Genomic DNA, 26,221 nt, shown 5'->3' on the forward strand with positions numbered 1-26,221 from the left:
TGATTCTGAAAGTCATCCTATTTAACATGTACCATCAATGACTAGAAACCAGCAATACTTCATCTCTTCACTTGTCATTATAAATAAATTGGATCCTCATCCAGATTTGCCACATAGGTTAGGTATCAAAGATTTGTATAATATTGTTTAGTGTTTAGAAAATATTTAATCATCACTGTAGAGTAGAATTTGCATTATTCCCATTTTTCATGCCAACATGATTTGTATGGCAGCCAATGGATGCTAATTAGAGAATTTCCCTAATTAATTTTTGTCAGTGTGCTGCCCTAACATGACTTAAAATGTACAGCTTAATGTATTAAATGTATGAAAATTGCTTCTATTTCCCATTGTATAGCAGGGAGTGATTTGCTATTAGCAGCAAGTGTTTACGACCATCTTTGGATGCACATATTCTAATTAAAGTGAACATCCAACATGTTGGCCAAGGATGAGTCATACTTCACAACAGCTCTGCAGGGAAGGAGATCTGAGTTGTGTATTCTTCTAAAGCAATGGCCAACAAGAATAAAGCGTTTTCTTTTGTGTGAAATGTATTTTGTACTGCTCATTGCACACCTAAAGGATAAATTAGTGAACATGAAAGTATGAAAACTGGGCGTATGTACTGCATGGGACAAGGATGGCAGCTGCAATGGAGGGCTGGAGGGAAGGGCTATTTGAAAACTTGGTTGATTAAGTTTTGTTGCTAAGCACAAAGCCTACTCTGTGTGCATTTTTATCACTCAGGAACAAGGTACCAGCACATGCCATCCTAGTTACCATGGTTTCCATTCAGCCACAGTGCCCTCTCAGAAAAGAAACAACTTTAGTTTTACATTCATTACATATGTTCCTTAGATATCTCAAAACCAGAATTGCAACTTAAATTATCTATGGACAGATCATCATGATTTGGTTCTTGAACACGATACGTACTTTCCCAGACCTAAAAGCATCTCCTCTCACCCCAGAGAGGTTTGAAAATAAACACCCTCATAAAGACGCCTTTTGCCAAAGAGCACTGAACCTTTTGAACATGGTAGGTTATGATGCACCCTGACAGTGAATGGACTGTGCAATTCCAATTCAGTGCCAGATGGTACCATCATGTCACAAGCAGGCGGTGATGGACTGAAGGCCTGGAAGAGGCTGCTGGGAACCTCCAGGAGCCACCACTGGCATCCTGCGCTGCTGCCAGGAGGGCATGCTTCACCACTGCGATGGTCAGGGTGGGGAAAAAATCTGCACTGTGGCGGCAATCCCCTCCCAAAGGAGCCGTCGCTTGTATTCCCGCAAGAGAAGAAGGAAGGCGTTTTGAACACAGTGTGTATTCTGAAGGTGTCAGCCTCAATCAACAGCTTCTGATCTCTGCACCTTTCAACAGCTCCAGGAAGTGCAATGCACAGTGACCTGCTCTCTAGCAAGGCCCCTTGCAGTCTCTAGCTCCATTTAAATCAGACAACATTCAGTGCAATACTTTCCTAGGAGAATCTACAACAATTTAGAATACATGCAAAGAAGCAAAATATGAAAGGAATACAGTAGACAATGTTCTCACTTTTTTTTTTCTGAATTTTCACCTTTCCGCGCAGCCATGGTGTTCTTGGCACATGAGGAACAAAGATAGCAGAAGCTGGTCTTTAGGCAGCAAATTGCATGTGAAATGTCATACGAAATACGCTAAAAGAGATGGGATAATCTCATTTTTAAATGTATCTGTTGAAACAACAGAGTGAAATAATTGGTAAAACAAAAGCTAATTTCAGTAGGCTTCAGAGTCAGATCACAATCACCGAACAAACTTCTTTGTGATTTTCTGACCCATCACCATTTCCAGCTTCCTATGTATTCTAAAATACCTGTGAAATGAGGCTCCAGTTACACTTGTCACTAGAAAACTGCAAGGAAAGACAGTCCTTATCCTAATTGTCCTTCTTTTTCCCACCTCTGTACTGATTAGAGCCATGGTAAATCTGCAGTAAATAACGGCTGGAAAATGTTGACAAGTTAATTGGGCTCATAACTGCGAAGGCAATGAGACATTTCTGCAACTGTTTAGATCAGCTTTGTCAAAAATAAGTCAGTTACAACGGCGACACATTTAATTCTACAAAGAACACATGGAGAATAAATCAACTTTCAGGCTTGAATTACAGTGCAGGAGGGATAATTACCGTAGCGGAACATGTACTTAGAAACAAAAACCTTTTGTAGTGCACAAACACCTGGAACAGAATTACACTGAAAATTAATGTTGAGTATCCAAAAAATATAAAATAGGAATACTGAATAAAACAATTATACCGTTTTGAGCTATGGGAATTTACATTCTCAGCAGGGATGGAGAAGGGTAGCTCTGAACAGACTTCCAAAGCCAATGAACAACTCTGGAGCTGCTTGCATCTATTGTTCCACAGTCCCCATATGCCTGGTAGGTGGATTATGTGCATGTGCAGTCTGGAAGGCCTGCTTCAGTTAGAAATGTATGTAAATCAGAGCCACTTATAACGATTATAAAACATATAAAAACATAAGGTGAGCTTTGAGATCCGGACAGATACTGCTGAGCTCTTTTACATAACTGCCCTGTAGCAAATTTTGTCAGTTTTGTGTTCAGCTAAGTACTAACTGGCAATTTCTTCTTCCTGCTGCGGACATTGTCATATATTATAAACCTGTACCTGGTTTAAAACCTAGCCATAGTATATAGTGCGCTAATTAAAATGTGTATGACATTTCAAGTCTGTCTAGGTAAAATAAACTCAGGCAGGTGATGTGATGATTTACTGAGTTTTACAAAATTTTACCTGTTACAAAAGCTTGGTTTCCCTGTTCAGCATGCCACTGAATGTTCCCATTAATCGAGGGCACTTTAGAACAAAGGACATAAATTTGAAAAAAAAAAATTAACATCTTCATTTTGGAGTCACCTAATCTGTGTCAGTTTGCTGGAGTTTTCTTGGAATGCAGAGTGAGGCTCTAACACAATCCAAGTTATTTCTCATCTACAACAAACAGCTACAAAGAGGTAGGAATTAGAGTATTATCAGCCCCAAGCACAGAAAAGTCTTGTGTCCCAGTTGCCAAGAATCTTATTACTACCCTCAGGCATCAGGGAATTTTAAATGAAATATGGGGTTCATGGGGTTTATTTGATTTACAATTATTGAACCTTTGCTGCAGACTTTTAATCTTTTCTCTACAATCATAAGGCTTAGAAACTTCCATTTAAAAAAGAGGGAAATAAAGCTTTTCATCCACTAGCAGGACTGAAGGAATTAAAACTTCTTGAGAGAAAAAAAAAAGGTAACGTATTTTTTCTCTCTGAGAAAAAAAAACAGGTGAGTTAATGTAAAATCCATGATATCTTAATCACATATTGAGGATTGGTTTGAAGGGAGGTTTTTCTGCTTAGACATTTTCTTCATCGTTTGTTTCTTATCATTTTCTCAAAAGAGGAAAATAGACAGTAGCTCATATATTCTGCCTATGGATGGAATGATACCCCTGGTATCCTGAAACCACACAGCTGACCCAAAATACAGTGTATTATTGTTGACAGAGAATAATAAAAAGTTTTCTACTCAAGAAGAGATTGATTTTTAGAGATGCATGAAATAATCCCATATACCATCTGTATACCACTTTGGATCACCGCTAAATAAAAGTATTATATAAATCTGCAGTGACGGCATTTGTTAGGAAAAGCCCTCAGTAGATTACCAGAGGAGTTTTTGTTTAAACTAACTGATCTTTATTTCCTCTGAATTATTCCAGAGAAAATTACGTCTTTCAATAGTTTGTGGGTATTCTGAGCTCTTCCTTTATCCTTATTTTCATACTTTATATAATCTTAGACATGACCACCGCGATGATCTAATGTGATCCAAAATATAGCGATGTAATGCTTCCCTAAATTCCTACTTCTTTGAAATAGAAAACAAACTTTAGGGAGAAAAAAAGAAACCCAGAAAAAAAGAAATTGATCAAACAACTTCAGGTGAGAGACAATCCTGCATAATCCTTAGAAAATTACCACAGTGATTTACCACTATCATCGTTTAAGACTGAGCTCTAATTCTAGACTGATGGTTTGTGGTAAGCTTTCAACCATTTATTGCCTCTTCTTTAACCAATGTTTATGGTACCGAAAACCAACTGTATTCCCCATGAAGATACTTACAAACTGTGATTTAGTAATATAACAGTCATCTCTGTAATGCATATATGAACAAATGCACACAGTGTTAGCCTAGCAACTGTTGAAGAAGGATAGGAAATAGCTGTAGAACTACAATTGTCAGGAAAATGACAGCCCTACTCAAAATATCAACTATTCCAAAAGAGATGCATCTGTAATGCATATATGAACAAATGCACGCAGTATTAGTCTAGCAACTGTTGAAGAAGGACAGGAAATAGCTGTAGAACTACAATTGTCAGGAAAATGACAGGCCTATTCAAAATATCAACTGTTCCAAAAGAGATGCTCACAGTGGCTCTAACACGAATCCTGCCCTGTTCGTTCTGTTGAGGAAAAACACCCTGGAGGCTGTAAAAGTCGTTTTGTCTTCACACCCTGCAGACTGTTCTGAGACCTGCTGTATCCCTTAAGTACACTGATGTTATCATGTCAAGCTGTGATTGAAACATTTTCTATTAAGGCTGGAGCTAACACTGTGATATAATGGATCTTTTCCATTTCTAGCTTCTGTATGTGTCCCTGTAGGCTGGAACTTTGCAATGAGGGCACTAAAACGGCAAACAGGCCTTGACGAACACGTAGCTACTGTGCATTGTCAGTCCTGCAAGCCGTTCCTTCTTTCAATGTATAATTAAATTGTGGAACTCATTGCCATGAGATGTTATGAAGGTCAAAAGTATAAGTAGATTAAAAAAAGAAGTAAAAAAAAAAACAAACCAAAAAACACTGACGTGAAAGTCCACATGTGGCTTTGAAACACAGCAGTTGGGATGTAACATCGAGGAAGAACAAGTGATTTAGGAAGTCCATAAGTCTCACTGACTGCTCGAAACCAGACATAATAATCATTTGGTACATAGCCTGTTTCTTATGCTGTTCCTGTAAGCGTCTACTGATCACCCTTAAGAAGAATACACTGGGCTAACACATGCCAGCGTGAGTGCCACACAAAAGCTGTGTGGTAGCTTTTTGGTTAACTCGCCAGAATGAGACATTCATTGGTTATGGTTGTCGAACACCCTTTCACCAACACTTCAGAACTTGCAAGGACCGGCAGTGTGGTACAGAGGCATCCAAACAGGCCAAGAAACAGTCCTCAGGGCAACGTGAAAGGAAGCACAGCAGTTTTTGAGTTAGACCCACAATTCCGTATTGTCAGTTAATTTTTCCTGCCATCTATCAGGCATTTCTCAGTGTGCCACAGGAAAACATCTGAGAATGCACACATCTGGAAGTAAAGTGTTTTCACCCTGTCCAGAAACGTTGCAAGCTTAATATTTCAAAGGTCCTCACTGGACAGAGACTATCATTCAGATTGCAGCAGAAATAACTGGTTGCATAGATACAGCTACTGGGCTGTGTCAGAGAGTCACCACAGAAATGGCAGAAGCTGTTGCTGTCCTTTCTTTCAGAATTCACTTGCCTCTGGAGCTCAGCTATGGAACTGCCTCTGCGGGCACTCCTCAGCTACTTCTGCACAAAGTTGGCTGGCATCGTTTAACCTATTGCTTAATGTATTTTGAGCTAATCTTGGCTGACCTTTTGCTGAAGCAAATAAGAAACACTTGCACAAGCCTTTCTGCCGGCTCAGCTCTGATGACAGTGCCCTCCAGCAGAAAAGCAGTCATATCTAAAACTTCCACAGATTCTTTCACAAAAGTTATTTAACACAACTCCACAGCTCAGTAAGAGCTCACTCCCTGCACAGGCAAGGTGTAGCAGAGCAGAATGTGGATGTTCTTTTAATCCCTGAGACAGAGCTGTAGCTCTGTACCCACATAGACAGGAGGATGCTGAGACTGTGGAATTCAGGGGTTTTTTTGGTTGTTCTGCGCACAAAAGACAGACTACAGCCTCTGATTAAATTGGCAGAGCCAGAAATCACAGATGTCATCTTTGTACTGAAAAGAGTTCATCCCACCGTGACTTCTGCTGAAAAGCTGTTCCAGAACCTGATTCTTCTTCTGATTAGAAATGTTCTGAATTTCAAGCCTAAATTTATTCATAGCTCTTCTCGCTCCTTGGTGATTGCCATCTCACTGCCTGTGTATTTATAGGCATCAATCATAATATTAGAAAGGACTTTATAGAGAGCAATCAGGAGAAATATGCTTCAGTAAACATGATCTGAAACTGAAAAAAGGATGGTTTTATTTTTCCAAGTTTGTGGGTTATAATACATCTTTGCTGTAACCACCTCCTCCCTGCACTAAAAAAAAAAAAAAAAATCAGAGCTGGCATCAGCTGGTCTATTTGAAGACAAAAAGGGAAAGGAGTATGCTAATCATTAGCAAAAGGCTGATTCTTCAAACATGTTTACTTTTAGTAAAACAGTCGCTTTAAAAGAACATAGAGCTTTCACATTAACAATCCTTTTCTCCCCAGTAATCAGCATTCATAAGAACAAAATAGTGTCGAATTACTAACTTTAAAATGGATATTTTACTTATTCTTTGGATATTTTACAATCTTTTTGCCTAAAAACCCAACAGGTAGCACCTTCTTTTATTTGCTAGAAAACTGATTTAAATGTTCAGATTTTTAAAATACAAGACGAAAACAGCGAGGAGCTTTATGAAAGAATAGCCTGCTGTCTGTTTGTGTGAATGTCTTTACAGGTGCACTACATTATTGTTTCATGTGGCTACAGAATAGACAAGAAATAATATGCCAAGCAAAATGTAACATGCAAAATGTCTGATCACTAGAAAGCCTTTACTTACTCTAAGTGACATGGAGAAGAAAAAAATTATTTCTTCAGCCTGTATCTCTTTGAACTCTAGTGAAAGGCCTTCAAGTCAAAGGGTGCATCATATAAGGGGTGTATGCACACATACACACACAAACAGCTCAACGTCATAAAGTCTCTGATAACGACCTCCTAATTGCTCACTTTTGTCATTTGTGCATCTAAAAATTAGAAATTACATTAAGAAAAGAAATAAAAACCTATGAAGATCACAATAATGTTTAAGACGCACCCGTTCCTCTCCTCCTTATCTACTCAGCATGGACATCACCAGCCACAAAGGAAGAAGGTGACTTTTCTATCGCAGGACTCAGGTACTGCTCCAAGGGTAACTCTAATTTGCTCTCTCTGCTCTCTTCCTATCTAGGATCTACGCCTACAGCGTTTTCAACTCATCTGCCTCATATCAAAGATATGTTTGAGCTTATTTAAATAAGAATTCCACTTCACTTAAGGTAGACCTGTTCCTTTGGAAGACCTACAACATTGGGACCAACAGACATATTACTACATTATACAAGAAATTGTAAAAGTAATCATTCACGGGATTCAGAATGAAATTCTGAACCTGAATAGGTTAACAGCACTTCTAAAAATTAACACCACTATTTAAATGAGTTGGCTTTCTGTGAAGCGCACAGATTGTCACATAGCACTGCCAGATCTAACAAGATACAACTCTGAAAAAGAACAGTTAGAGTTACTGAGGCCGAAGTTCTCTGCCATCACTGGGTGAATTTGTAGTAGCATTCAAACAAAAGGCAAAAAAGGTGTTTGGCATCATCTGAAATGGTAGTGAGAGAGCATCATTTTGCCTAGCTCTAGTGTAACTCTATTGTATCCACATTTTGAATGCTCCATACAGTTCTGGTCTTGGTATCTGGAAAAGGGCATGGTAGAGTTAGGGAAGATACAGAGAAGACAACTGAAATTATTAAAGGGATTAAAGGGAGTACCTGCCTTATGAGATCAGACTAAAAAATCTGAGACACTTCAACCGGGAAAGAAAGTGCTGTGGTGAGACTTGTTCAAGGTTTATGAAATCACGAAGGTGGCTGAAAAGATGAGTATGAAACCATTTTTCAGCAAATTGCAGAGTTCGGCTCATTTGTTGAAATTAGTTTAAAACAGATAAAAAGAACACATTACTTTACACAGTGGCTAGTGAATTTCTGGACTTGTTGCCAAAAGAGGTCATAGAAGCAGATCCCAACAGCAGCTTCAAACAGTAACTGGACAAGTTCATGTATAATACGTCCAAAGAATGGATAGTAAAAGGGCTAGGCAAGGATTTACCTTCCTAACAGCCATGGAAGCCAGGGGAGTAGAAGGAAAAAGGCCTGAAGAAGGTGGCCAAGTTTGTGTGCACTCTATAAGTAGTTTTTCCTACTACTGCTGTTTCTATTTGCTTTTCTGTTTAGGTACATATTAGTAAAACCTTGAAGCTCCCTTAGGGAGGGATAGGGTTAAAGGTAATGAAAACACGAGAAAAAACGAACTACAATGAACAACATATGAAAGAAAGAGAAGAGTTACAGGATTGAAAATACAGAGATAGGGAACTGGAAGAGGGCATGAAGCAGAGAAACCCTGACATCACACACCACTTCTTGAAGGTTAACCGAGGAGCAGGTGGATGCTGCCGAGTGATGCTCTGCCCGGAGATATGGGAGGATGATGGAATGAATGGACACAGGTCCCACAGTCACCAGAATTCCCCCATCAAGCTTCCTTCTTCTGGTGACATGAATAACCGACAGGGACAGGGTCTGGAAAAGCCTGATGAGGAGGTCCTGCAGCTCAGAAGGGCCTTGGTTAGGGAGCGTATAAAGAGAGGAAAAAGTGCAGCTAGAACTTCAATGAAAATTTCTGGAGGAGAGACTGCAAGCCTGCCTCATTTGATGTACACTCAAAGTATGTGATGTGCACCAGGGTCTCTTGCCACTGTCAGAGAAAAAATGGTTCCCCAGTCCAACACAGTGGGGCATTTCCTGTGTTCATGTATGTTCCTAGACATCCTCTTTCTCTCTAAGGAGTACGAGCTGAAAAAGCCTCCACAGGTGAAAGTTACTGTTAAATTACTAGTGCTGTTCTAAAACATGGTAAGGCATATTTAGGACAAAGGGAACTTAAAAAGAAATTGAAAAATCAGCTAATCCCAGGTTTAATTAAAAAAAAGGTAGTATCTTTTTTTCAAAAAGAGAACTGAAAACTATGTGCAACACCACAGCCAAATTTTTATATTCTTATTAAATCCATTGAACACAAAATTTTGTTTTAAACTCACTATTTCATGTTCATTCTTTGCTGAAGTTGATGAAGGATTTAAGTTACAGCCCAGCCACTTCAGGGTCTCAAGGTGGGAAGTTGAATGCTGAATTTTCCCAAAACATTTTTTTCATGGCAATGTGGATGGTGCACAGATGCAATAGAGCTTTGGTTTATCTTGCTTCAAAGGCAAACAGTAGCAACTGAAGCAGCAAATGGCCTTTGAGAGGAAGGTGAATTTATGAGGTTTGTTGACCATCTTTTCATTTTTGCTATGAGAAATAAAAGAAGAACGACTTCAATAGCAGTCAGATGGCCAAAAGAGAAGACTCTTAAGAGACACTGAATGCGTGGCGATACCTGAAATTACATAATAAATGGTCTCATATTTGCTCAGCAATGACACAAATTTTGCTCAAGTGCTTTCTCTTTCTCCCTCTCTGAATGAAAACAGGATAAAAAACAAAGTACTGAAGCTGTGAGGAAACGACTAGTTGGTATTTGCTCCACTTTGCTGCAAAAGCAGCTCTAGAGGACCTCATTTTTCTAGAGAAAGGTGTGAAAGCATTTTCATGCTACATTTCAAACTCAGCTCCACTTCACAAGCCTTCTGCATCAATTCTCAGATAAATGTCATAAATTTCCATTTCAAAATAGCAGTCTGTTTTTTCACTATAATCCTTAGTCACCCAGTCTTTCTTCACTCACTCCAGTTACTGTGGTGAGCTTGCTCGCATTCCACATATGGGCAGAACAAAATACTTGTGTAACTTCAAGCACATGAATAACCCCACCAAGGTCAGACTTCGGTACTTCGTTGTTACACTATGCTGTGTTTTTTCATGTCTTCAAATTCATCCTATTACAAAGAAAAAGCAGGCAAAAGGGATGGTAAGTTTTTTATGTTGGATATAGCAGAAACCACATTTTGAAGTCTTCCTTTTCTTCAGGGCGCAGAGTTCAGGCAGCCTGAAACTCAACAATCTCTTGGTGTTGTATACAACTAACCACTTAATAAAATAAGTGCAAATACAAAATCTCTGAACGTTTGATCTTTTTTTCCGTTTATCCACATGATTTCTTGCTACTGTTAGGGAAAAAAAATAGTCTAACTACATCATTTTATCACCCATGTTCAATGTTTCTAAAAAGCACACCTTTTCTTCCCTGCCACCCCTGCCCCAGCATTACTCTTTGGCCTGTTCTATAAGAAAAAAAACCAACACCATGAGGCTGAATTTTAGTAAAAACTGAAGAGCAGTCATGTTATGTCCTGATTTCCCTTCAAACAATACTAATGGGTTCACAAAAAGACCATTTGCTCTGAGTTTTCACATACTATATGGAAAATCACCACTGAACAGAGTTAAATATTGTAAATATGAATAGAATGATCAGCAAAAGTCTAAATAATGCTGAGATGCTCATGTAGGGTGTTTTCATCCTACAACCGTTTCAAGAATTCTGACAGTTGTGCACAAAGTGAATTAGCATAACGATTATGTTACATATATATTGTAATAATAATAACAACAACAATTTAATGCAATCAGTGCAGTGATGAAGTGATGAGTCATTGCTCTAGGAAAATGATCACGAGTCTGGAAAAGGCTAACAAAAACCGTAGTCGACAGAAATTCCCTGGCCCTAGTGTTATCTCAGAAATTAATGAGACCTGTCCTCACTGTTATAATAGCAGACAGAAAGAGACACTCCACCTTCAAGGCCGTGTTTGCACTGAGGCGTTACTTAAAACAGATCAATGCTACCTTACTGGACTTAGCACAGTTTGGAGCAGTAAAGCATTCCAGCGATCAGCAAGTTCACCACCGTGTTGACCAAGCCCCTCCCTGGTAAACAAAACCAAAAAGGTCAGTGCTTCATTCAGCCTTGCTATTCCACGCCGCATCACAGGGAGAGGCATGTACATTACTGCTACTGCAAGAGACAAGGGAATTCTGGGGAAAGAAAATAAAAAATAATAATAAAAAAAAGCACAGTTCACATCTGCCAATGAAATTTAGCCTCCTTGGGGAACCTGCTTCTGGGGTGAGGTAATTCACAGGATCCTCGTTTGTACAACAGAATTTTCTCCTAACTTCTTCCTGCGCAAGACCTGTTTTTTCCCTGCTTTTTTGGGTCTGAATGACTAAGCTTTTCTCAGTCTTTTCTCAAGTAAACCTTTTTCCTTCCGTCCAAGGAACAGTTGGAATAACTAGCCCTTTGTATTTTAAGTTATTCATTAAAGTTAAATGGCTTTCTCTTCAAGCTTGTCCTAGGGCAACTATTATAAGGTTAACCTTTCTATAGCTGTGAATCCAGATAAGTTGCTCAATTTTCTCTGCACCCGGCCAGACACAAATACGTATGACTATGCTTTTGCTATGGTTCATAGCTGTCGCCTCAATACCTATTGCGATTTCCCAAAGCAGCACTGAACATCAAGGGGGAAAAGGTCACAAGCCATGAAAGGCAGTTTCAGAAGGGCAGAGAGAACCTCATCATTTGGGTTTTTTTGGTAAGACAGAGAGTGATCGTCAGTACAGCGTCCGAGACACAGCCAGATTACTGTACTTACCGTAGGGGTAAGAACAAAAAAACACCCAACACTGAACCAGCCAGTTCCCTACAGAGCAATCCTGCTTAGCAGAGTCTTTACCCCAGCCACACGGATCACCACCCCTGCTCCACCTGACTGCTTCTTCAGCCTCGTGACAACTCTCCCAAATCTGGGGTGCTCCTTGGCAACCTCACCTAGAAAGCAGGTTCCTTTCTGCTTTAGCTTCTCTTTTCAAATTAGACTCTTCGAATGCTTTCCTAATTAGACTCTTTGAATGCTTTCCTAAAGCTGCTTTCCAAAATGAAGGAGGAGACATAAAGCTCCTACCAAAAGCCAAGGGACTTTTACACAAATCCATTGGGTACAATTAGGCAGACTGAGAATTAAACAAGTTCTTGTATCCACTGCTATATGTAGTTCCTTGCTTTGGCAGTAAGAACCAGACATTGTTAGGTTTAATTACTCAAAAAACCCACTATAGGATCATTTCTAAATGTGTTGTTGCCTCTTCCACGAGATGGAGTGCAGTGATAGTATCTGAGGATTTTCAAATTGAATCAATATATCATGTCTCCCCTATGCTAGAACAAGCCGTTAAAGACTTTAGCCAACCACAATAAAACAAATCAGAAGCCCCGGTAGGGCAGTTTCTCACTGGTTAATTATGCTTTCAGATGGGAGGAGTTCAGGGTGCATCCCTGTTTTTTTTTCTTTCTATGCTCAAAATCAGCAGTAGAACTTAACAGTTATTTTCCTCTGATGGGAAATTACAACAAAAAAGTGCTCACACCCATTTCTTAAAGTAGGTGTAAGAATAAAAGAAATAATTTTACTTGGTCAAGAATTTTCAAAGCATCTAGACAGAATTGTTTCCTCTCTGGATTTGCCTTGAGGTTCTCAACCATAAACTTGAGGGTGCAGGGCAGCTGAACTCAATCGAGAGTTGCACTTCTCAAAAGTCAAAGCAGTATCAATGAATGGAGCTGCTAATGTTCTGCTGGCATCCCATCAGCTTCATGCTTAAGAGATCCATTTGGGGGAACGAGAAGCTTACTAATTCTCCTCTCTCCTGTCTGAATTCACTGCGAGCAGTTGAGATCTGATGTAGAGACCTGTTAGCTGGCAATCAGGTAAATGCAGTTTGAATATGAAAGGGATTGTGGAAGACTCTTCCTGGTTCAGACATCAAGTTCTGTAATATAATATGTAGTTTTCATATCAACTTACACCCATTTAATATGGCATAGTGAGTCTTGCCAATAATACATATTTTAATTATGAAAATAAAAAGACTAGCTAAAACCACAGTAAGCCACCCTGAACCACGTAGCCTTTGGCCTGAAATTGCGATCTATTGCCTCGCACTTCTCAGCATCGGTAGCCACCCCATCCCAGTCTGGAGGTGGTATGGCTGCCAAATGCCACGTATTGCGTGACCTTAGCGTTGCAACTATATCCTATTTGGCAAATCTTCCTCCTTACCGAGTTAGCTATGTGGGCAATAAGGAGACAGAAAGGCATGTCTTAGTCCTTCAAAATCAGCTGGCACACCTTTATAGAATCGAGATGGCGACTCTTAAGAGATATTTTACGTTAATTTTTCCTTTATGGACGCACACACTGCAATACCACTGAGCGCCTATCGTATTTGCGTCCCTGCCTGGCAGGAGGCTTGGAGCTCCCCTGAATTTGCTAATCCCGCTTTCAGCATCTCTTTTTACCTGCATTTTTTAAAAGAGGCGTCTCCAACTTTACCGGAACAGCCTCCTCGACGGTGAGAAACGAAGAGGGGGATGGGGGGGAAGGCCTTGCAGAGCGGCGAAGCCCAGCCCACGCCAGCGCCCCTCGGCCCGCAGGTGCGGCGCAGGGTGGCTCGGTGCCCGGCCGGCCGGGGCCGCGGGGTCCGCCCCGCCGCGGAGCCCCCTCGGGGGGCCGGGGGGAGCCGCTGGGCCGCAGCCTGCGCGCGCCCCCGGGAGGCGGAGCCGCGGCGGGGGCGGGAGCGTGGGCGGGGCTGGGCTCGGCGCTGCGGCGAGCGGGACGGGCGGCCGCGGGGAGCGGGTGTCGGCGGGGAGGGAGGGAAAGAAGGAAGGAGGTGCTGGCTCGCCTGCCTGCCGGCTCCTCGGTCCGGAGGTTCCGCGGCAGAGCCGCCGCCGAAGCAAATGGGGAGGCGGCGCTGAGCGGGCTGCCCGCCGGGGGGTCGGCAGCCGAGGGCAGCGGCGCGGCGGGCGAGCGATGCCCCTCACTTCTCTGCTTGCGCTGCCCTTCCTCCTCCCGCTCCCGGCTTTGAAGCTTTTGTTTTTCCCGGCCGCTGCGATGGCAGGAAACTTCCCGGAGGGATGGGCTCAGGCCGGGCTTGTGCTGCGCTGGGCTCCGCAGGGCACCGGCCACGCCGTGAGGTGAGGCGAGGCGAGGCGTTAACGCCGCGGCCGGCGCTGTGTCCGCCGGCGGCGGTTCCGCGGGGCTGGGCTGGCTGTCGGTCCGAGGGGAGCGGTGGGCTGGGCGGCGGAGGAGGGGGTAGAGTTGCGGCGGCGACTGCCGAGAGCCCCCCGCACCGGTTGTGCCGGTTCCCTCAAAGGGGGTGCCGCGCTCCGACCCCGCAGGTCCGTGTCCGTGGGCTAGGCCGGTTCGGGGGGAGGCTGCGCGGCCCAGGGCGGCCGGGCGCCCCCTCTCCCGGCGCTGCCGCCGGAGCCGTTGGCGGGCAACGGTCGCCGGCGGCTGAGGGGAGGCGGCGGGCGGGCGGGCGCTGGCCGGGGGGCAGAGCGGGACGGGAGGGCGGAGTGCTGCCAGCCCCGAGTGGGCGCTCCCGGGCAGGCACGGCCGCCCCTCGGGCCGCGGAGTGTGTGTGGGGGTGGTGGGTTCCTCCGGCGGCGGGGGCCGGGTGCGGAGGCGGCGTGTGGGGGCCGCGCTTCCGGCTTGGGTTTCATGCCGGTGAGTTGTCCCCCGCTTCTCTAAGGCTTCCAGCCGAATGCCGCCTCGCAGGACACGGAGGGGCCGAGGCGCCCCTTCCTCCCTCAGGCGGGACGCTTCGTTAAGGGGGGGGGGGGGGGTACAGGGGGGCGGCTGGCCGCTTTCTGTCACCTGCTCTTCAGACTCTTGGCTGTGCAAAACTCGTGGTCGGGGGGGACCTGCTGGTGTCCGTTGCGGTGTACGTGTTGCTCACGGTGTGGGGAGTCACTCCTGGAAAAAAAAAAAGTGGTGGTTCACTTGGAAAAAAAAACAACAAACAATTGTTTTTCGTCTGCCTAAACGGGTATGTAATTTTTATTTGAGTGTTCCACAGGGTTTTCTTCATACTTGATTTTTAAAAGTCAGATGATACAGTGCAGGCTAATATATATATAATATATAAAAAAATAACCCATGTTACAAAGTTTTCCTTGTAAATCAATAAAAACACTTTTGCAAGAAAACGGTGGATTTGCATAAAGATCCAGGTAGCATACACGTAAGATACAGGTAACAGCCAGAAGGCTGTTTTCTGATGACATTTTAAATGGTCAGACCTAGGTACAGCTGGTAAGTTAGATCTGTGCCCAAGAGGGTTGTTAAAATTGTATGTCCTTACTGAAAACATAAATGCTTGAACAGTGGCAAATGGGCTTTGCACAACACATTTTCTTTGGGACATCTTATACATTGTGACATTAGAGCAAAGGCAGCACAGACATCAGATTATGAAAGGGACAGTTTTAAATAGACCGTTTCTAGATATCTGAAACTGTAAAGAGATTTCAAAGAGTATTGACAACACAGAATAGCTGTGTCTTGTCGGTTCTCAAATATGTTTTTACGGTTGATTTGGGCAGTTATCTGTTGTGAAAATGTATTTGACAACGTCGCTGTAGCTATGTTTCCAGGATACACAATAGATTCACTAGTAATTATATTTTTAGTCTTACAGAAGCAGATTTGGTAATGACTAGTAATTAGAAGAATAATTTCTAAATAACTTTCATTTGAAATATTTGCTGCCAAATGATCAGCCCTCAGAAACCCAGCTTCTTACGCTATTTTGCATGACTCATTAGAGAGTGGCCTTACTGTAAGAGTGCGTGTTAAATGTATAGAACTTTTATTTTTTTTTTTAAATGGGAAAACAAAAGAGACTCTGGGTATTAGTAGATTATATGCAAGGTCTGTCTGCTCAGAGGAAACAGGCAGAGGCCAAGATAAGCTCTGCTGATTTCTGATTTTCTTCATGTGTACTACAATGTGTAGATGACTTTTGTCAGGTGGTGCTGATCAGGCTGTGCTCGTATACTTCGTTGCATGTGCCACTTTTAAAGTCTTCCTCTAAGAATAATAGTGGACAAAGCCTGGAGAGGCTATGACCACTTCTCTACCAGGTAATTAAACGTACCCAAGAGTGTTCTCTGGTCCTGAAGCCAACTGGCATGGATTAGCCCTTAACAATGCTGGTAAACTCTCCTGCTTTTCAGAATGGGTTAGCTGAATATAAGCTACTGGTTGGAACTGGCTCCTGGCCTATGTTAAATCTGAAATCATGCCCAAGGGTTGCGTGGGGGAGCTGTAAGTAGCCTGAGTTAGAAGGATGCTGCGGTCTGTAGCAGTTCGGCGTTCTGCGTGACTGAGTGAGTTCCATTTCCTGGGAATGGTCCCTAGCATTGCTTGATTTACTAGTGTGGACGTAGTCTATCAGTAACACTGTAAGTAGCCTCTCTTAACTCTTCTCAGTCATAGTGATCTTATTTCCCTGCATTGAGGATATCTGGCAATGTAAAATCCTGCTTTTCATAGTCAGCTGCTTAGAACTGTCAGGGCTGCTTTCTTCTCCACTTGTGCAGGTGGAGAAGAGCGAGTAGGTGAAGGCTTGGTGGCTTTCCCACTTGCTCGTAAGGGAGAGGTGAACAGGATCAGGGAAAGGCTTACATGACTTGTTCTGATTGTTTGGGAATGTAGTCACGGAGCAGTGTGTATCCATAAGCAATCCTGATGACTTAGATGTGAACAGGTCCATGGCCTGCATTCTCATGCTATTTTGCTACTTTCCTGATTATTTGTCTATGAGTAGCAAGTTGGGCAGAGGAAGTATTTTTTTTTTTTCAAATGCTCTGAAGAATATTTACTTCTAGATGTCTGGAGAGATTACTAGTTTATTAAAATCATTAGACTAGATGTTTAAAATCAATCATTGTGGACTCTCACCATGCTTGCTGTCTTTTTTGTCACTGAAATTTATGAAGTAACCGGCTTTGTTTGTACATTTCTGCAAGCATGTGTTTTTGTTCACATTTTTGCAGTATTTCACGGTTTGGTTCAATAATGAAATGGTGCTTGTGCATTGAATTTTACCCTGTGCTTGCTTTTTCAGTGTTGATATGTGTAGTTCATCTCATATAATAGTCTCGTAAATAACTTTCAAAGTAACTCTAAAGGATGTCAGACTTAATTGTTGTAAATGAGGAAAGTGAGGCAAGAGGAAGTTTAACTATCTAAGGAACCCTAGTCATAGAAACCAGAAGTAGAATCTCAGATTGAAAACTGATCTGCCAGGTCACACTGCCTCTCATAGACATATAAAAATACTTCAATAGAACACTGTATTTTTCTCTATATATATGCTGGCAGCCATTAGTTTGCTAAACTAGCTAGTAGTACAGTTTGAACTTAAGAAGGAAAATTGTTTAGTTGCCTCATTTCTAGTTGAGGATAATGTTAACCTAAACCTTACATATGTGATGGGACTTGGTAAGTGCTTTAAAGTACTTTCCTGAACAGACAGCTTGTCTAAGTGAAATTCCAGTTGATTTCATTTGAATGAAACCTCATAAAATACAAATCTTAATGTTGAGGCATTTCAATGTGTACTTTAGGAGAAAGGTTGAGCTATCCTTTATCTTCTGCCTCTATGTGAAAACACCAATTCAGTAAGGTATTTACACTTAGGCACATGTTGAAGTGTCTGAGGAGTCCCACTGGTTTGAATGGTACTTAGAGAAATCTCTTGCATAACTGTAACCTAATTTACCTCAATCTAGATGTATATTATACACAAGCTGTGTTTAAAAGAATATTGTTAAGACAACATAAGCGCAGAAGTGTTTGGAAATTTAAAGCTTTGAAGTGGTAATGATACAGCCTTTGGGAGCTCTGCTTTATACTATCTAGGATCTGATTTTTCTCAGAGCACTTAGGATCTCAAATTGGGCAACAAAAATTAGTGTATGGTTATGATTTTTGCATCTCTTCCCTGATTTTCTCCTCCTTGGAGTTACTAAAGCAAGGTTTGAATTGTTGATTAAATATGACATGGTGACACACAGTAATTGTGGAAGAAGCAAGGTTTTGAACAGTTGTTTGTTTTAGTGAGCCTTCTAAAGAAAGCTGAATTCTGTGTGGATAAGTAGTATTTAGTCACGTAGTTAAAGCCTGAAGTAGTGTTTAATTGGAGTTCCATAACTGTTACTTCTCAAATCTTCAGAGCTTGACTTTGAAACCTTAATAGCATTTATTTTTTAGCATTGTTTTTGGATGTGTAGTTTTCCCCATGGGTTTTTTCTTTTATTATCCCTGAAGCAAAAGGGAGTACTTTTTTCCAGGGTATCTTTGATCACTTCCTATGTCCTTAGCAGAGTTAGAACCTTTAAATGTCAGCTCAGGTTGTAACTGTCTGAGCTGCAGCAGTAGGTTGTGATCCGTATGTGGATTCACAATGAAGGGAAATAGCATGCTTTATACGTGGATTATGAAATGTCCCATGTTATCTCACAATTTTTATGTAGCATAATACAACTGACTTAGGAAGGATGGTGAAACTTTGGGGCTTAGCTTCCATTCGGTTGTCCACAGGGTAATGCTGTCTGGTGACTTTACTGTTGTTTTCTCTGCAATATTTTACTCTGACCTGTTTCTTTTGGCCCATCTTGTTGCCCAGCAGCTTCCTGCATTTTTCTGCCAGATACTTCTCTTGGTTGATTTCATATATAATTTCTAGTTGCTAGTTACTTTAGTTGGCCAGACAGAATATTTTATCCTAATCTACTTTGCAGCCCTCTGGTCGCATGGGTCAGGTCAGCTGGCCAAGCAGATCAGGTCAAGAAAGCAAGGACGAAACAGGCTTTCAGATCCGGTGCTCAGATTTAACAGGCTGTGGTGAAGGAATAATTGCTGTTATAGCCTAAGTGGGCTCAAGCTGGAGCATAGAAGTACAGAGTAATTGATTTTGGAAGAGACCTCAGGAGGTCATGCGGGCCAGTCCCCTGCTCAGCACTGAGCCAGTTTGAAAGTTAGATGAGGTTGCTCAGGATCATGGCCAGTTTTGAATATCCCCAAGGATGGCGGTTCTACCGCCTCTGTGAGTAACCTGTTCCAGTGTTTGACCATTCTCACCATGATTTTTTTTTTCCCTAAGGCATAATTGAAGTTACTCCTACTGTAGCTTGTGTGCATTGTCCATCATCCTTTGCTGTGAACCTCCAAGAAGAATCTATTTCTCATGCTTATTAAAAATGACAGTTTTTTTCAGATGCTTAATAACACACTTTCTGTCAGGAATATATATAAAACTCTTGCCAAACACTTGAAAAATAATCCTCTTCCAGCCAGTCTTGCAGACCTTATTCAATAGCATGCTGATCAAATCAGTTGAATTACTGATTTGATGGTAAAAATCTTTTGCTAGCCTTACTTCTTGAAACAGATGAGATGTTTGAAATCTCTCCTTTCTTTCTCCCATGTGATCATGCGTTGCATTTTCCAGCAGGTTCCTGCCTCATTGTCTGCAACAAGTGGATGCTGGTGGTTTAGGAGGTAAATCGAAGTCTTCAGTCTGAGCTCCTGAAAGCTAGCTATGTTGTCCTGTGATTTATTTATTTTTTTTTTTTCAACCTCATTAAGTGCATGGAATCCTGCATAGCAAACGTAAACCCCACTGACCATAGGCAACCTTTTGGGGATCTGTTAGAAATAATCTGCAGAGGACTATGAGGTAGGACAAGAGGACATTGAGGTAGTCTCAGCTATCCTTCCAGGCACTGGTACAGTCAATGGGGAAAATAAGCTTGTCCAGGAAGAGTTTTATGCCACCTGTGGCCGAATTACTTGCTCAGTGTCTTTCTGCTTTGTATCATGAGAGTCTCAATGACTCTTTTATAGAATCGTAGAATAGCTTGGGTTGGAAGGGACCTTGAAAGTCCAGCCCCCCTGCAATGAGCAGGGACATCTTCAACTAGATCAGGTTGCACAGAGCCCCGTCCAACCTGACCATGAATGTTTCCAGGGATGGGGCATCTGCCACCTCTCTGGTCAACCTGTTCCAGTGTTTCACCATCTTTATTGTAAAAAATGTCTTCCTTCTATCTAGTCTAAATCTTCCCTCTTTTAGTTTAAAACCATTACCCCTTGTTCTGTCGCAACAGGCCTGGCTAAAAAGTTTGTCTCCATCTTCCTTATAAGTGCCCTTTAAGTACTGAAGGGTTGCCCTGACCCAGGTGTGGGACCCTGCACTTGGCCTTGTTGAACCTCGAGGTTTACATGGGCTCACTTCTTGAGTTTGTCCAGGTCCCTCTGGATGACATCCTGTCTCTCAGGCCTGATCAACTGCACCACTCAGCTTGGTGTTGTCCACAAAGTTGCTGAGCGTGCACTCGATCCCACTGTTGATCCCATGTGTTTTTGCTATACAGCTTTTAGGACAGCTACATTTAGGTAAGGTTAATCCTTAGTGAGCACCTTTGCAGTCCTTTATTTTCTTGTCATTATTTAATATATGGCCACATGCCTTATTTACAACCCATTCTGAATGCTTAATAATTAACTTTAATGTGTGTTTCTTCCGTCGTGCTGTTCATCCCTGTAATATCTCTGTTCTTCAGGAACATTAAATTATCTTCATTACCTCACTATCCTGTGCAAGCGATCTCCTCATTTTAAAAACAGGAAAAGGGAAAAAAGTGATAGAAAAAAGTTCATAAACAAGAGGTGTTCAGTTTGGTTTGCTTTGAGCACAAGGGGAAAGCCTTGCAACAAAGCAGGAGAAAAAGCGTATTTTTAATGCAAATTACGAAATAATAATCCTGTCTTTCTAAAGCTGTCTCAGAACTTCAAAACCTGATTCTACTTAAAGTGGTTATTGCTACAAGTTTTCTGCATCAGTAGTGTAATTCACAAAATTATCCCTTTCAAAGGATTGTACAAGGTTCATTGTGTATAATGATAGAAAAGAGAGTATGATATCTTATGAAAAATAGAGACAACTTTTTTGTCAAAGACTTAAAAAGTAATTTGAAAACACATGATATTTTATGTTGATTAAATTCTTCAGTAGATAATACTCCAACAAGCCTTTTATTATTTGATCATTTTGATTTAAACTCTTCTGTCAGTTGTCACTGAATTTTCTCGAGACATTTTTTGGAGTCTTACACAATATTTGTGGATGTGTTTAGAAATACGTGCACATAATGTATTTGTGATATTTTGATTCCTGTATCACTAACTGTATGTGTATATGCTTTTGCACATATATACTCCAAAGTGCAGATATTCAAATTGTATTTGTATCCAGCGTTCCTGTGCTTCGTCTTACTACCAAAATGATTTTAAGAAATAAAGTAAAAAATCTCCAAACCAAATTCCAAACTTCCCACATCTAGCCACAGACGTGCCATGAAACATTGAAGGAATATATATGTGTTATGTTTGCACTTCTGTTCTCTCAAAAATGCACGCTGGTACGCCAGACCTTTGTATGCTTGTATTGAGTTCGCCGGAAAAATTTCTGTGTGGCTGGAGAGGAACTACCTGTTTATTTTTGGAGCAAAATCAACTGGGTAGCGGAGGGGTCTCCCAACTCTTGCCTTATTTCTGTTCGTGAGTTGGTAGAGCTGAGAAGTTAATTCCATTCTTCATGCTACTGAATTCTTTTGGCATGTCTGCTCAGGCTCCAAGTGTGTCATTTATGATAAGGAGGTAACATGTGAAAGAAATATGGCAATACTTAATACTGACTCACAAAGGCATGTTCAGAGTATTTATAACAGGGAGAGGTTATACTGTGCCTCACTGGTATCGGGACATCTGCATCTGCCATAAGAAGTTTTCATCGCATTTATTATGAGGATAGGGAAGGGGCTGAGTGCATTTGATAACTTTTAAGTGCCTTTTCCCTCCCAATTCCCTTCATCTTGATAAGATAAGGCAAGTTTTGACTGCATTCATTTTTTTCGGAAATACCAACTCAAAGCATGAAATCTCAGGTAATAGCACTTCTGCTGTTAATCTGCTGTGTCCAAATGAACTGGATTAAATGTGTGTTTTCAAGGCCACCACAAATGATAGACTTCAAAAAATGTCTACATGGTACAGCGGCAATATGGTGATACACTTTGAGCTATTATCAGCAAGGCTGAAAATGTAATAGCCCCTGTATATTTGCTCTTGTTTCCCTACTGTTTTCACAGTCAATCTCTGTTCCTGGGTATGCAGCTACTTGAATAATTAATTGGATTCTTCATTTCTTGATGCCAATATAAATGAATACAAATTAGGCATTGGCTCAGGGACTGACCAGTCACTTTGGTGGTCTTCCAAGATTTTGCGCTTCTAAAACAACGAGGAAGATGGATGATCTTGATTCCATTATAGTGTTTCATGGGCTCCAGGCAAGCTCCAGAGCACAGAGGATCCCAGCATCCTAACGGCAGGAATCACAGAATCACAGAAACTTCAGAGTTGGAAGGGACCTCTAGAGATCATCTAGTCCAACTCCCCTGCTAAAGCAGGATTGCCTAGAGCACATTACTCAGGACTGCATCCACGCAAGTCTTGAAAATCTCCAGAGAAGGGGACTCCACAGCCTCCCCGGGCAGCCTGTTCCAGTGCTCTGTCACCCTCACCGTAAAGAAGTTTTTCCGTGTATTTGATCGGAACTTCCTATGTTCTAACTTGTGCCCGTTGCCCCTCGTCCTGTCACTGGGAACCACTGAAAAGAGTCTGGCACCATCCTCCTTCAACCCACCCTTTAGATACTTGTATGCCATAATAAGGTCTCCCCTCAGCCTTCTCTTCTCCAGCCTAAAGAGTCCCAGCTCTCTCAGCCTTTCCTCATAAGGAAGATGCTCCAGTCCCTCAGTCATCTTAGTTGTCCTACGCTGGACCCACTCCAGTAGTTCCCTGTCCCTCTTGAACTGGGGAGCCCAAAACTGGATGCAATATTCCAGTTCTGGCCTCACCAGTGCAGAGTAGAGGGGGAGAATGACCTCCTTCGACCTACTGGACACACTCTTCCCTATACAGCCCAGGATTCCATTGGCCTTTTTGGCAACAAGGGCACATTGTTGGCTCATGGATAATTTACTGTCTACCAGGACCCCCAGATCCTTCTCCTCAGAGCTACTTCCCAGCAGGTCCACCCCTAACCTATACTGGTGCTTAGCGTTCTTCCTCCCCAGGTGGAGGACCTTGCACTTGCTTTTGTTGAACCTCATTAGGTTCTTCTCTGCCCAGCTCTCCAGCCTGTCCAGGTCACGCTGGATGGCAGCACGGCCCTCCGGAGTGTCAGCCACCCCTCCCAGTTTGGTATCATCAGCGCACTTGCTGAGGATACACTCTGTTCCGTCATCCAAGTCATTAATGAATATATTGAACAAAATTGGACCGAGTATTGACCCCTGGGGGACACCACTGGTTACAGGCCTCCAACTAGACACTATGCCGCTGATCACAACCCTCTGAGTTCTGTCACACAGCCAGCTCTCGATCCACCTCACCGTCGCCTCATCTAGCCCATACTTCTTCAGCTTCCTAATGAGGATGTTATGGGAGACAGTGTCAAAAGCCTTGCTAAAGTCAAGGTAGATGACATCTACGGCTCTCCCCTCATCCAGCCAACCAGTTATAACATCATAGAAAGCTATCAGATTGGTCAAGCATGATTTGCCCTTGGTAAATCCATGTTGACCACTTCCAATGACTTCCTGTTCCTCAACATGTTTGGAGATGACATCCAGAATGAGTCGCTCCATTACCTTCCCAGGGACAGAGGTGAGACTAACCGGTCTGTAGTTCCCTGGGTCCTCCTTCTTACCTTTTTTAAAGATTGGAGTGATGTCAGCCTTCCTCCGGTCTTCAGGCACCTCTCCTGTTCCCCATGACCTTTCAAAGACGATGGAGAGTGGTCTAGCAATAACATCTGCCAGCTCTCTCAGCACTCGCGGGTGCATCCCATCAGGGCCCATGGACTTACGAATGTCCAGATTGGCCAAGTGGTCTCTGACCCGGTCCTCCTCAACTGAAGGAAAATCTTCCTCTCTCCAGACCTTCCCCCTTGCCTCTCAGGAAGGAGGGGACCTGGTGAATCACTCTTGGGATAGGCTGGTATCAATTGTCAACAGGGCAATTTTTGTAGTTTTCTGAAACTACAGAATCATAGAATGCATTATGCAACCCTTACATTGAAGCATACATTTGAATCAGTTGTTCAGGCAGTACAGATGTATGCAGACTGATGTAAATACATAGAGGTGTAGTGTTCATACACAGTACTGTTAAGAAACAAGGTAATTAAAATAGATACCTGAAATCATTTAGATGAATTTGCTTTCCAGAAATGCATGTTCTGTCTGACTGCTGACTAAGCTTGTGTTACTACCTCAAAGCTTGTTGAAATTAGGTGAGATCAGTCTCAGCCCTAGTAGGAAGAAAGTGTGTGTAAAACCAGATGCTAATAAGGAAACAGAGTTCCCTAAGGTCTTAAGTTGGGGCTTCACATTGCTGAGCACTTACTGAAGTTGCCAGACACTGCCAAAAGGTCTACCCAGTTCACTACTCAGCCAGTCAGGGGAGTGCAACACCACTGTGTTTTAAGTATTTCAAAGAGCTGTCATGTACGTTGTGAAAAAGATTAAACTCATTCTTTGAGAATGTTTTCCAAAATACATGTAATCAGCTGTATGTATCAGTTGATTAACAGCCTGTTTCCTGAGAACTTGCTGTGGTAACTCATATAACATATTTATGATAGAACATATAAGTGATTTTAGACTAGTGTTTGTGAATTTGCCCCATTTCTTCCCTAACTTGGGAGAAAGGACATGAAGGACTGTCATTGCTTCTGTCTGATATAGTCAGACTGCTTCTTTATTGGAACCAGTCACCACCATCTAAGAAATGTTGGTTGTAGTCAACAGTCAGGTAGGACTTGAGGGAAGCATCAGGTGTCTAGAGTAAATGCTGCTGTATTAAGTACTTCCTAGAGGGATGCTAGCCACTGAATAGCAGTGAGAAACACCGCTCAGTTCCTCGCCTGCGGAGATGCCTGATTTATGAAAGCTCACATCTCTCTTCAGTCATTATCAGCAGGTCAGGCTTGTGTGTTATCCAGTTTCATCTTAGCTTGGCTATGGCATTGGGGAATTACTAGTTATCCAACAGTCTCTGAGTTGCCTTTCCTGAATAATTTGGATTTGCAGCTTTTATGCTCTTGATAATGTTGGGGGACTGGATTTTTATTTTAGATTGTACAGACACTATTTATAGTTTTAGATGCAAAAACATGAAGAGCAAGTATTTTTAAGAGAAGTGGCTCCACTTTGTGAGTAACTTTCATGGGTTTTTTTGGCTTCCATTAATAGCATTGCATCCCAGGTCTTTCAAATTACTTCTCTTAGAAAAGTCTTAAGAGAACAGATTGACCTTGTGCAGTTCCAAAGGCTCCTTCAGCTAGGCATGGTAGAACAAAGATGAGAGAAATGTTCTTATTTCTGAAACTCTTGGTGGAAGATGATATACAAGATCTCGCTGTCTCAGAGCCAGGACTTAGGTCTTCACCAGCTTTGCTTAGGACTACAGTGTCAGGAAAGAGATGCTATTGTAACACCTAGAAGTTGAAAGACACTGCTATTCTCAGTATGTGAATCACTTATTCAAGCTAGAGCAGGGAGAGCGTGTGTGTGTGCGCGCATGTGTGTTTGTGTGTTAAGAGCATTATTGCCTTTCCAGATTCGTTTATACACTCACTAATCATGATGACTGTATGCTGTTTAAAATATAAATGTTTTTTAGCCTATTTCCGGTGTACAGGAGGATATGGTTTGGGAATTTAGCTTTCTGCAGCCAGATGGATTATAGTGTTGCTAAGGAAACAGACTATAAATGAAGTGGCAGCTGAGTGTCCCTAGAACATCAGTCTGCTCAAAGCTGGTATTTTAAAGTCATTTAGGTGGGTAGATAAATTGATGATGCAATGAGAAGTTAATTTCCCGTATTTTATGGTTTGTTAACTTTCATTGCTTTGTTAGTATTTACAAAAGGTACCTTAACTTCTCACTCAGACCACCTGGTGCGTGGGTCACTGGACAAATTGCTATTAAAATTAGAAGATGGACAAAAGCTGTACAGTAAAACAGACCCTAAAATAATCATTAACATAATCATTAAAACTACTGCTCTGTGGATAGATAATGGTGTAACAACGACC

The 26,221-nt window shown here is 42.0% G+C and overlaps 2 protein-coding genes across 3 annotated transcripts in view; one reads left to right on the plus strand and one right to left on the minus strand.

Moving 5' to 3' along the window:
- Window positions 1-16,762, minus strand: part of LOC134513751 (basic proline-rich protein-like) — a 27,030-nt gene extending 10,268 nt beyond the window's left edge. The window contains exons 1-3 of the mRNA XM_063330914.1: window positions 16,675-16,762; window positions 14,110-14,807; window positions 13,506-13,966 (exon numbers count right to left, since the gene is read on the minus strand). Coding sequence (XP_063186984.1) covers window positions 13,506-13,966; window positions 14,110-14,807; window positions 16,675-16,762 — 1,247 coding nt within the window. The remainder of the gene's footprint in view (window positions 1-13,505; window positions 13,967-14,109; window positions 14,808-16,674) is intronic.
- The window catches only part of GPR63 (G protein-coupled receptor 63), a 32,567-nt gene continuing 20,151 nt past the window's right edge, over window positions 13,806-26,221 (plus strand). For both annotated transcript variants that reach the window (XM_063329935.1, XM_063329933.1), the window contains exon 1: window positions 13,806-14,180. The gene's annotated coding sequence lies outside the window, so the exon portion shown is untranslated. The remainder of the gene's footprint in view (window positions 14,181-26,221) is intronic.

The sequence above is a fragment of the Chroicocephalus ridibundus genome, chromosome 3, assembly GCF_963924245.1.
Source record: "Chroicocephalus ridibundus chromosome 3, bChrRid1.1, whole genome shotgun sequence".
Lineage (NCBI taxonomy): Eukaryota > Metazoa > Chordata > Aves > Charadriiformes > Laridae > Chroicocephalus > Chroicocephalus ridibundus.